At 44.4% G+C, this 12,714-nt stretch overlaps 1 protein-coding gene across 5 annotated transcripts in view; it reads left to right on the plus strand.

The window, feature by feature from the left end:
- Nucleotides 1-12,714, plus strand: part of BIRC6 (baculoviral IAP repeat containing 6) — a 3,097,233-nt gene that overhangs the window by 2,334,548 nt on the left and 749,971 nt on the right. For all 5 annotated transcript variants that reach the window (XR_011268132.1, XM_069607902.1, XM_069607904.1 and 2 more), the window contains one exon: nucleotides 11,359-11,580. Coding sequence is in view for 4 of the 5 variants with exons in the window: in XM_069607902.1 (XP_069464003.1) it covers nucleotides 11,359-11,580 (222 nt within the window). In the remaining variant the exon portion in view is untranslated. The remainder of the gene's footprint in view (nucleotides 1-11,358; nucleotides 11,581-12,714) is intronic.

Below are 12,714 nucleotides of genomic sequence, written 5' to 3' on the forward strand. Positions count from 1 at the left end.
AGTCTTAACTGTAGGTCAGGCATTCCGCTCCAAAAGGACGTGGAAGCCCTGGCAAAAAAGGACTGGGCCAAGCCCCGCTCAACGCATCCCACCAACAAAAGGCTGGACGCGAAGTACAGGCAGATGGAAGGGGTTAGTCTCCTCTTATCGGTACACCCTCACCCACATTCATCAGTGACAGCGGCGGCTTCTATGTACGCCAAACCCCAAGCATCCACATAGTCATCCTCTACATCTTCCTTGTTGGGCAAGGAGGAAAAAGTTCTGGAGGCCTATGGGTAGAAGCTCTACTCCAACGCTGGGCTCCACCTGCGACAAGCCAACGCAGATGCTATGTTGGCTGCTGCGAATCGGAGACTACGGAGGGAGATTGCTGACTTCCTTTCGGACCTTCCCGCACACAGGCAAGCAGCATTCAAGGCGACTTTGGCCGAAGCCGTTATAGTGTTGAAGACCTAATGGAGTCGTCTGTAGGTCATATCGACACAGCTACAGGGCCATCTGCGTGGCCACCGATATGAGGCGGATGGCATGGCTAAGAGCCCCCAGGTTTAACCCTGACCTACAAGACCTCATCCTCGATCTTCTATTTTCCAGGAGGGACAGGTTTCATTCATCCTTGGATGAGGAATTGGACAAGAAAAACAGTTCCCAGCCTACCCCCAGTAGGTTCGGGCAGGGACAGGCCTGTGCAGACAGGTGAAGGACTGTTGGTGGATTTGGGGGCTTACTGGACCGGAAGGCTAGACAGCCAGACAGGTCCCTCAGCCAACACACGCGCAAGCACAGAAGGACGTTGCACATGGGCTTCCTCCAGTCCCCCTCTCAGAGGGAAAGAAGCATTGATGACCCCATCAAGGTACACAATTCTCCAGTGGGGGGGGGCAGTTTTTCTCTCCACATTCAGTCCTGGTGGACTCTGTTTGCGGATCCATGGATTGTGTGAGTGGTTTCCCATGAGTTCTGCATACCTCTGCCTTAGAACTTCAGACCAGGAAATGTAGACAGCTGTCTTGTTCCCTCCCCCCACCCTCTCCTATAGCGGCCGTGGAAGATGGAATTCATAATTCTAATCTGGTTGTTGAATCCGACGTACCTAGTCCTCCAACTCATCAAGAGGTTAATGTTGTGAATGGATGAGGGCGCAGTCTCCCGATTGGATGGTACCCGTCTTCCTTCCAACGCTGGCAAAATCACTGCATTTTATTGAGTGTCTGAAAAGATAAACTTGCAACCAGCTACACCTGCAGTCCAGCCATCCTGTTTAACTGATAATGTTAATATAAACGATGCAACCACATTTATCGATGTTTCTATTAGCATGATGAATACCCCTACTGTTACATCCCCTTGTTCAAGGCATCATTCTGATTATTCATGGTCTACTTTTAATCCAACTCCAGCTTTTGTTCCTCCACAGACACTTTCTGCTGCCTTTCAGAGCCTAAGGGGAATACGGATTCATCTATATGTGACGCCTTGTTAGAAATCAACCATGTCCTCTGTGTACTTGTATGACTTTATGAAGGACTGAAAACGGATACAAATCACACTCTGCTCTTTTGGAGTCTTTATTGTTTAAGTTTGAAAATGTCAAATTGCATAATGGTGCCAAAATCTGTGTATCCTATTATGGGCAGGGAATTGTTGAACCGAAAGAAGTGGTGGACTCTTTAGTTGGTAATAAGGGGCCAACTTCCTTAGATTCTTCAGTGGTTGTCGTTTGACACAAATCTGAGTCAGGATCACCCCAGGGTGGTGACTACTTGAGTGGGGTGTCAAAGTCTCTAATTTCTATTAATTCGAATGTACCACCAAAGGATTTAGTAGGTTTAAAAACGAAAGGTGACCCGACTGGGTGATAAAGTCTAACTCCCACCAATAACTCGGTTCACAATCGGCCCGTACGACATGGAGTGAATCAACTGCCCCTGTCCAACAAAAGGACTGGTCCTGGTTGTCGGGGGCATTGTTGAAAGGCCCCATATCTCCTCCCAGTATTCCTAATACTCAGTACATGTGTATCCCACTAGCCCTTGTATCATGGAACACAGAGGGTCATCACTCACTCCTATTATAGGCCGAATGCTGAAGTCCCACCATTAAGTCAGACGTCAAGAAACATGGTTAATGGCTTGCCCACAGTTGAAGGTTTTGTGTTGTCCTTTCAATAAGCCAAAAAGGGCAATCTTGGTCTCCCTTTTGGCGGTCTGCTTACTTTGGTGCGTTCTTGTCAGTATCTAAGCATCATTAAGTCTCTGGATATAGCATTTGGTATATTTGAACACATATAAGGTTAGTCTAGACACCCCCATTGACATCTTGATCCTCATTATTTACTGGCATCAGGGTATTGGTCTTTTAGAGAAAGTTCTTCAAGTTATATTGACTCCTGTCAATGAATGGCAAGTGAAATACCCTGGCAGCGAGTTGATCATCTTGGGGGACCACAATGAATGTTTTTCTACTCAGTCGGAGATGGTCCTTCCTGATATTAGTTCAGGTAAGAATCACCTGGGGCAAGTTTGGACGAAAACACTTAAGGTCTCGGTTTAATTATGTTGAATGGCTCCATTAAAGGAGACGTTCCGAAGAAATGTACTTGGACAAACGGTTCAGCTGAATCCATTCTAGACTACAATTTCACAATTAGTGGTTTGTATGAAAGCTGCCTTAATCTCCTTACTGTCCCTAATGATTTCAGTGATCATAGTTACTTGTCAGTCTCTTTTGAATTTGTACAGTATCAGCTTGTACCGTCATTTCCTGCACGTCTCGGAAGAGTTAATCCGACAGGAAACCGAGTAAACTGGAACAAGGCCTCCATATGTAGGGTAAATGAATCTGCTTCGGCATGTTTGATAGCCACATCACTGGATAAACAGTATTCAACCTTCATAGTGGATAAATAATTATGGGGATTTCCTGGAGGATCTTCTCTCTGCCACTGTGTAGTGTAGGTTCCTTCAGGAAACCTAGTCATGCGTTTGATTCGAATGTGGTATGTCAGAAAAAGGCCTTCCGCACAAATATTACATGTATTGGCAAAGAGGCGTCTCCCTCACCTAATTCTAAAATCTGCAAATGAAAAAGGCAAAACAAGCATACAAAAATTGGGTTAAAAACAACTGTGCATTATGCGATGAACGAGATGCAGAGGAAATGTTGTTGGTGCTGAAAAATAAAGATGGAAGTCCTTTCTGGTATTTGATGAATGATCTCGCCAGTTCCCAACCCGAGCAGTTTCCTCATTGTCGGAACTTCAATTGGTTACCCATTTTGGAGAGGTTTTTGACTGACAGTCTGTAAATAAAGCGTACAATACCCTTTTGTTGGACCTTTAAGTGCCTGGTCTATGACCATAACAAAAAAAAATGATTGCAGTCATCAACAAAATGAGCTCTTCAAGAGCAAGTGGACCCAATAATCTGTCCAATATATTATTTAAGGGGGACCCTGATACATGGGCATCTATACTATTGATTCTTTTTAACATTATAGCCACGTGTACATTTCCTAATTCGTGGTCCTCCGCATATATTCTTTCAATGTTAAAGTGCTCACGTTCAGACCCATTGAATTTTTGACCAATAGCAATTATGGCTGCAGAAGTTATTTGCCGCACTGGTTCTCCAGCATCTCGAAACGTGGCAAAGGTTGATCAACAAAATCCCTTTATGGCAGACTGGCTTTAGAAAAGATCATGTCACCACATTGAATGGGTTCTTATTGAAAGTAGTTACAAGTCAAGTTCATCAACATTAATATACATTTTATACAATGGCCACAATAGATATTTCCACTGCTTTTGATGCAGTCGATAGGGGTCTTCTCTGGAATAAGCTTTTGAAAAGAGGAATCCTGTCAGGACTGCTAAGGCTTAATATTGGGTTATACTCTAATTCCAAAATACAAGCCTTATTAGATCATGAGGGTAATTTGTCAAGGAGTACACCCACTACTAGAGGCATAAGGCAGGGATGCGTACTCGCGCCATGCTTGTTTAAATTGTATTTAAGTTACATTGGCGAGCACTTAAATCCGGCAGCCCTAGCCACCCCGAAAATTCAACATCTGAAGCCATTATGCTTCGCATACGCTGACGATTTCTTAATGTTATTGTTTGACCCCAATTGGATTACAGCATCTTTTGTCTGCCTTTTCTAAATTTGTGGATGCCCATAAATTGAAGATCAACCCCAAAAAAAAAATTATGCACTACACTGGCAAACATAGATCCAATTCTTTTGTATGGCAAATTGATCATCTGTCCCACGAAAAAGTCAAGGGTTTTGTATATTTGGGATACCCCATTTCTAGCAAACGGAACATAACATTTAAGGACTGGTTGTTTTCTCTCGGAACAGCACTAGGCGATCAATTGGTACAAGTCGACATTAGGAATGGGAAGTTTTCAATTGTACCCTCTTTGAAATGTTATGAAGGCAAAATGATCCCCAAGATACTTTATGGCTTTGACATACTTCAATTTTGGGCTCTAGACTTGCTTTCAGATATAGAGGGTTGGTTGTGGAGGAGGATACTCCAGGTTTTCTCATGGTACCTCTCTATTTGCTATTCGCTATGAACTTGGTTTAATTTCACTTAAAGGTTGTGCCCAGTGAAAGTACTCCTCACTTTTCCATAAGTTTTTATGTCCGATTTGTGCTCCCTCTTTATACATGGATTTAAATAAGGTGTTAATTGATAAAAAGGAAGTTTGTATGCGTTAATTTTCAGACTATTGTGACCATTTGCCCTCTATTTGGATCTGGTAACAGCTGATCTTAAACACAACCCATTGCGAGTAAAAAAACTGGTTTATATGCAAGACTGGGTAAATGCGATCGAATCGTTTCATATGAATCGCTTACCCATTTGAAGCAGGTCTCCAAACCTGTTGGAATGGTTGCTCCTTATTTCGTTGTGTACCCTCAAAGATCTGTGAGATGACTATTTCAAATGAATCAATTGTGTACTAAAGAGATCTTGATTTGTTATGAAATGTTCACGGCTTACCAAGATTCTTGCAGGTTTTGTGGCTCGGTCAGTACCGTTGAAACCCTGGAACATTTGATTACATCATGTCCTCTTCGTGATCGTAGAGAGTTACATTTCAGAAGATTTTTACCAATTTTAACTACCATGTCTTGTGATTCTTTTATGCAGCTTGGTTTAGCAGAACACACCACTTTGGTGGTCTTGGCAGTAACAGGTTTTTTAAAATCTTTGCATTTGGAATGGATTGTCAGTAACATGAGCTTTCTTTTTCTATTGTATGTTAGAGGTTTTTATTAATTCTTTTTGTATTTGTTAGTATTATGAATTTTAGTGATGTATGTTGATACATTATTTTGTCAATAGTGTTTTGTAAACTGTATAACAATAGAAGTGCAGCATTGGAGGAAGTCCCCCATCTCTGAGAGGCTCAGGATTTTACTCGCAGATTTTCACGATAAAGAAGGACGAGGCAGGCCTGCAAGTGGTTCTTGATCTATCCTCCTTAAACCTATCCCTTCCCTTACAAAGGTTCAAGATAGTTACGCAAGTGCTGATAACGGAGTGCCTGTGCAGTTGAGACTGGACCTGCTCCCTGAACTTGAAGGACGCTTAGCTATACGTCCCTATATGGCAACCCCACAGCTCTTTCCTTCGGTTTAGAGTGATGGGCTCCCATTTTCTCACTACAAGGTACTTTCATTCAGGCTCTATTCAGCCCCTCAGGTTTTCACAAGCCTCATGAATGCACTGGCGGCGTTGCTCAGGTCGGAGGGCCACCATATATACCCATACCTTGATGACTGGTTGGTCTGAGCGGAATCCCTGGGGGAGGCCTGTAATACGGCCTCCAGGATTATGGATATCCTTTATGAACTGGGGAAATCTATCAATCAAAAAAAGGCACAGTTACAGCCTACCCAAACCTGGGTCTGTTGTGGGATACCAGGGTGCAGAGGATCTTCCCCACCATGGAAAAGGTGGCAGCTATGAAGATGTTTACGGGACCCTTTCTCAGCAGATCGGTAACCTTGGCCTGGTGGTACCAACGTCTGTTGGGAATTATGGCAGCAGGACTGCTGCCGGTTCACATACAAGACTCAAAATGAGGAGGGTGCAGTTACACCGATCAGCCTCCTGGAACCAGGAGACTGGGCCCCAAGCGGCATCAGTCTCCAACCCAGCGGAACTCCACCAGGACTTGATTTGGTGGAGGCAAGACAACAATCTTATGGCGGGCAGACCCTTCAGGCAGCCCCTGCCGAACGGTACCATCACAACAGACTCCTCCCTGGAGGGGTGGGGAGCCACGCTGGGCGACCAGTGTTTCATGGCCTGTGGAAAAGAGGACCCGAAAAACCACATGTTCCTCGAACTGAATGCCATACAACTGGCTCTCAAGGCCTTCTTACTGGTGATCAAAAACAAATCAATCTGTTTTAAGATGGACATCTCTACTTGCATGTACTACATCAACAAACAAGGGGGAACCAGTTAGCCTCCCCTATGCAGGCTCACCATCGACATATGGGAATGGGCTATAGCCCACAACAAATGGCTTTCTGCAATGCACCTTCCTGGAGCGTCCAACCTGGATCCGGAGAGACTCGGCAGACTGGGAGTCGACAACTACGAGTGGCAGTTGAACGAACAGGTCCTGCTGGTTATCTTCAGTATGGGGCTAGCCACAGATGGACCTGTTCGCCAGGGAGCAGAACTGGCGATGTCCACATTTTGTCTCTTTGCTGGGCCAGGGCACAGGCTTGCTTGGGGCGATGCCTTGCATCTTCAATAGAGCGGGATGTGGGCTTACGCATTCCCACCGACCCCACTAATCCAAAGAGTCATCTGCAAGATCAGCGAATCGTCAAACTTGCGTCTAATCTTGATAGGTCTGCAGTGGCCGGCCAGACCAAGGCTTTCAGACTTCATAAGGCTCTCAACACAGGGCCATGTGCCTCTCCCAGTTGGGGGAGCACCGCTCTTGTCCCAGCAGGGGGTGGGGGCTCTGGTTCACCCCTCCACAGAGAGATTAGCCGTAGCAGCCTGGTTCCTTAGTTTTAAATATACAACCACTCTACCAAGTCTTTTAATTTATTTGCTAAAAGTTTTCCACCCTGATCTACTTTTTCCCAGTATTTCTTTTTCATAAAGAACATTCCCCTTTCCACCTGCAGATCCATCTCACATTTCAAAGCTTCCTTAGCCCGGTCTATCTTCAGTTTGCCCTCCATGCCCCTCATCAGCTCATACCATTGTTGCAAGCTCCCTAATTTGCCTTCCAACCTCTTCAAGACTTCCCACCCTGACTTCCTGGAACGCAATGTGCAGTTCATCAATTCTCTGTGAATGGCATTCTTAAAACGATTGCAGACCATTAAAACATCTGTAGAACCTCTATTTTCTCTATGTAATGAAGTTCTCCAGGTTATTCAAGATCTCCCAATCATTCAATACGAACAGTTTTAGGCGCCACCTAAACAAAAATAGATTTCATATTTTAAATTCAAACTCCAGTCAATCCTTGAATGATTAGATAGTCCACGTTCCCTTATGTTTACACTAACAGTTTTTTCCATCAGACCATCTGAAATTAAAAAATAATCAATACTCCAGTAAGAGTCATGTACCGGAGAATAAAATTTATATTCCTTTTCCCCGGGGTGCAAAACTCTCCAGATGTCCACCAAATCAAACCCTTGAAGGAATTTCTGAAACTTGCCATTCACACCAAAGCCAGTATATCTGCACAATGCACACCGGTCTACTTTGTGGTCAAGTACACAATTGGAATCACCGCCCAGAATAATGCACTCTCCATGCATGTCTCACAATAAGAATGTCAAGCCTGCAAAAAAAGCACCCCCACAGAATAAGGACCATAAACTGACCCAATTGTGATTCATTTTCCTTCATGCCGCACATCTGCCTGAATAAGTCGGCCTTCATTATCCATAGTTACTCTTTGTACTACAACACTCAGTCTTTTCTGGAATAAAATGCCCACCCCTCTTATTATATGGGGATTACATCTTTGAGAGAATGCATGGATCAAAGTAGTAGATGCGTGGAAGCTAAAATTAGGTCCTGGGGTAAGATGTGCATCAGTGAGCTGATGCTACATGTAGAGAACAAGGGGTTCTTAGCAGTAATTAGTGTGCAGTGTAAGAGTGCAGAAGTATGAATCTTGACTTAGTAGTGGCATGTTTGTTGGCAAAGTCTTTTATTTATAAAAGTGAAAGAAAAAGAAAAACCTTTCTTGTCCTATTACTATGAGGGGGTTGCCCTACCACAACACAAATACTAAGGACTGTCTGGATGTCCGTAAAGTAAAATGTCCACTGTCCTGTGTCCAAACCTATTTCAGCACCTTACGGTCTAATCTAAAGAAAAAAACTGGGTGTCTACTTAATTCAGGAGGAGGTCCCTTTCATTCTGGATATAGACTGTAAGGCTCAATCTTGTAACATCATCTTTAACTTCAAAGTTCATCCGTCTCCAACTCCCCCAGGGTTAGTCGCTTCTCCAAGCAACAATTTGGTGGTAGATCTCCCTCTGGAACAGCCTCCCTGAAACTTGAGGAGAACCATCTCCGGTTCCGGAAGCACCTCAAAACCTTTCTCTTTGCTTCTGTTTTTTCTCCTCCTCTCCCCTGCTGACTTCCTGGCTGAAACTGATTCTGCACTGGTTACCTGGCCACCCTATGATCTCTGGCCCAGGTACTCTCCCCCGCCAGTCACACCTCTGCAGTGCCTTCCTGGCAGCCCCGCACTTGGGACTGTTTTCTGCATCCCTAACAGTCACCCCTCCACCTGATGCATGCACTTATCCTTGCACTTGCCACTAATGGGCCGTTTTCTACTTATTGTTGTTTATTCTTTTTTCCCATGTACTGCACTTTCCCCTCCCCTTCTACCCATGCACTTGCGCGGTCATTCTGACACCTGGCCTAGTAGGATCGTTGTCTGTCTCCCCTCTGTTCCCCCTCCCTTGCCTCGTCGTGCCTTGAAACACTTGTGTATAGGCACGTTATACATTTCACATCATATCGTATATCAAAGTTCACTTCTTGAATGTTCATGCCAACATATACACAACACAGGTCACAGGCCTCTGCAGGGAACCTCTTCCTCTGTCTGTGTTTCAGCTCATAAATGTTCTATTCGGTCTAGTTCACTATCCTGTCAGACCTGATCATAGGCTTTACTCTTTCCAAAAAAAAACTCCATATGGAAAAAATCTCCAGGTCATCAATGTAGTACCAAGTCTGCTTCAGTATCTTGCCAGGCTTCACAGAGGTCTTTCTATTCACAAAACACAATTTCCAAGTCTCTCTAGATCACCAATGGGTTATAAAGTCTGGGTCACTATCCTACCTGACTTGATTACATATTTTAGAGTTCCAAAATGTATTTCTCTCTTGGGTAAAGGATCCTGACCCCTTGTTCAAATCTGTAGTGTCTCTTCTTCTCAACCTTGACCCCAGATCTCTCTGGACTGTTACTGGATCTCGCTGGTTTGTTCTGTCGCTTGTTTCTCTTTACTCTGAGTTCCTGATCTTTTTATACTTTCTCTGGGTCTCACCGATTCACTATGGGCCGCAGCCTGCTGATTGTCTTTGTGCTGGTGTGGGTCCTTGACCCTTGTATAATTCAGGAGCGGGCTTCGTCCGTTTCTATATGGGTCCCAGACCCTGGTATGCACTTTCCTGCTTTCATATGGATCCCAGACCCTAATCTTCTGTTTCTGTGGGACCTCTGTCCCTGTGTCACCTCATCCCCACTTTAACAGACCTATTGCAATCTCCTGCCAGGTGCTGTTCAACATAGGGTTACTCAAAAAAAGTTCATATCAAATTGTATAATTCCTCTGTTATCCCCTGCTTCTCGGGATGTATTTGAGAGTCACAAAGTTCGTATCAAATTGTAGAATTCCTCTGTTACACTTGTGTACAGGCTCATTATAAATGACTAACCGTATCCCCTTTCACTTCTCCGGGTGCATGTGTACCCCTTCAATCCATTTAGCTCACTTCGTGCCCCATCAGCCGGTCCAACCCTTACCCCACCTTTAGGAAGTCTTGGTGCGGTCTCTGGTCTTTCCTGGAGGCAGAGCAGGGCTTCTTTGTCGCAGCTGCACTCAGCATTCTGTCTTCAGCGTCTCCACAGTGTTACTCTCCCTCACGCCCTTGGCTAAGCGTGTTCTCAGTTCGCTGTTTCCAGTCAGGCGTCCATTCTCTTCACCACCGGCCAGGTCTCTGTCGCTTGGACCTTTTGGAGAGACACATCTCTCCCTGACAGCGTCTCGGCCTCCAGCCTTCGGGTCCCTCAACACGGAACCAGAGTTTAGTTCCTTGCTCCTCCAAGGCTGGCTTGAGGCTCTATCGAGTCCTCCTTCCGTTTTTATGATTGAGCGTGCCTCTTGTAAGCTGTACCACTTGTGTTGGTACAGCAGTGAGCTTTTGCCTCCTCATTCCATCTTCCTCGTGTCAGTGGTAATTTGTATTTTACCTGGGCAAACCTCACTCTTCCTCGTCCCAGTATGTTTAATGAAACCCTTTACTCGACTGAAACACATAGAGGTATGGGGGGGGCCAGAGGAGACTGAGTGGAGTGTACGGACAATGGGGAGAACAATGGAGGGGGTGAATACCGTGTTCTCCCAATGCTATTGTCACTGTTCCCATGGAGGGTGTCCTTCCCCATGAGATCCACTCAATGAGTAGCACCCACAGGGGGACGGTCGGGTAGCAGCTTCACATCCCTCTCCTCATGGGAAGGGGCTTCCCCCATGGAAGCAGTGACAATACCGTGGAATTCGTCACAGCAGCAACACTAACTTAAACATTATAGTCGGGCAATGTTAATTTTCCATACATTATAATAGGTTATTGACACATTATTTTGGGTATATTCTAGAGGGTAATGTAAAACTGAAGGTAAACCCAGATTCTTAGTTATGCACAGTCAAAACCAGGTAAGTGAATGGCTATCTACCGTGTATTCTTACTCTAAAAAAGTATTGTACATTTGAAAATGTGCACAAAAAATATTGTTCAATAAATTGCATAGTTTTGTAATTTTGAACAAGTAATTCCCAATTGGGAATAAATGTGATAGAGATGGCTGTTATGTGAATCCTGAATGTTTTTGGGCTGTTCTGGAATAGTCTTCTACTTTATATTAAATTTCAAGAAAAGTATAGCATCCGGTAGATATCTTAATGTGAATATTTGAATGATTCTCTAATCCTATTTTCTGTTGTGAGATGCTTGTTGTGATAACTTTTTGGGTAATCGTAAAATGCATTGATTTCATATTGATGTGCTTCATTTAAAGTTCCTTAATGTTTCTCTCGTAGAATTCAGACTTTGTTGAAGTGGGTCAGTGATTCTGCAAGATTCGCTGAAATGAAACGAAGTGGCCGAATCAGCAACTTGTGTCCAAATAGCTCCAATAGGGAGTATGGACTATTAATGCCATCCCCGTCTCATTTGCACTGCGTAGCAGCAATTCTTTGGCATAGCTTTGAGCTTCCAGTTGAATACGATTTGCCTGCCTTGCTGAACAAAGACCTTTTTGAGTAAGTCAAGTTTCTGGCATTTCTGTAATGTTGAACAGTGAAAGTATTCCACACTTTATTTTCAACACTGTAATTTGTTTTCTTTTATGTTCTGTTGATTTATACTGCGCACTGCTACCCCTCGGGGGTAGTCTCCAGGCACTCACGTGGTTCTGAAATAAAATGGACGGGGTTGGTTAGTGAGTGTACAGTGATAGGATAGGCCCAGAACCAGGAGAAACTGGTATCTGTGTATGTTGGCTTGCAGATGGTTGATTGCGTGCAATGGCTTGTTGTGGTATTTAAGGTTGTGCGCACTGGCTTGTATCCGTATGGGTACGGTCCAGTGTCAGGGATTGTTTGTTGTATGCAAGTCATTAATTATGTTGGGTGCGAGTTTGTGTATAATTTGACTTGGGTGGTGTTTGAGGGGAGCAGGATCGGTGTGGTTAGTACATTGGCTACTAAAAGTTCTTCTAGGTAGCTAATCCACACTATTCTATCTAATGTGACGCATGACTAATCTTCACAGTCCTATCTAGTGATACGCATGTGAAATTAACCAATCTTATTGTACTGTGACTCATCTTCGCAGATCTATCTAAATGTGATGCGTGGCTAATCTTCACACAGGTGCGCTCCTTTGATGCCTGGGCCCAGGGAGCTACATGGTGGGCAGCAGTCTGGCGCACGGCATTACCTACCCTCACAAAGAGATCAAAGACGCAACATGTCTGTTCTCCAGTATGGGTTCTGGCATGGATTCACATTCTCATGAATATGCCGGTCGGATAGCATAGCGAGTAGAACGCTCGCTTTGACATCCTTGCTGAGCCTTCCGACGCAGGTTTGAATCCCTGCAGGGCCAAACTCAGCCTTTCATCCTTTCCGAGGTCGATAAATGAGCACCACACACATGCGTAATAATAAGCAGCGCTTCGATGCCTGAGTGTTCGTAGCACTATGTAAATGCTAATTATTATTATTCCCCGTCGTCGACCTGGGAATCTGTAAAAAAAGAAAAGCAGTTTCTCTTTAGCCTGAAAACTGCTGGTCTCCTCTACAACCAATCACTGTCATTTGGGTCATACAGCTCCCATCCAATGACTGCTGTCTCCCTAAGCTCCACCCCTGGTGGCCATCTTCAGATTTTTA

This window comes from Ambystoma mexicanum, chromosome 4q (genome assembly GCF_040938575.1).
Source record: "Ambystoma mexicanum isolate Mex_15411 chromosome 4q, UKY_AmexF1_1, whole genome shotgun sequence".
In the NCBI taxonomy this organism is placed as follows: domain Eukaryota; kingdom Metazoa; phylum Chordata; class Amphibia; order Caudata; family Ambystomatidae; genus Ambystoma; species Ambystoma mexicanum.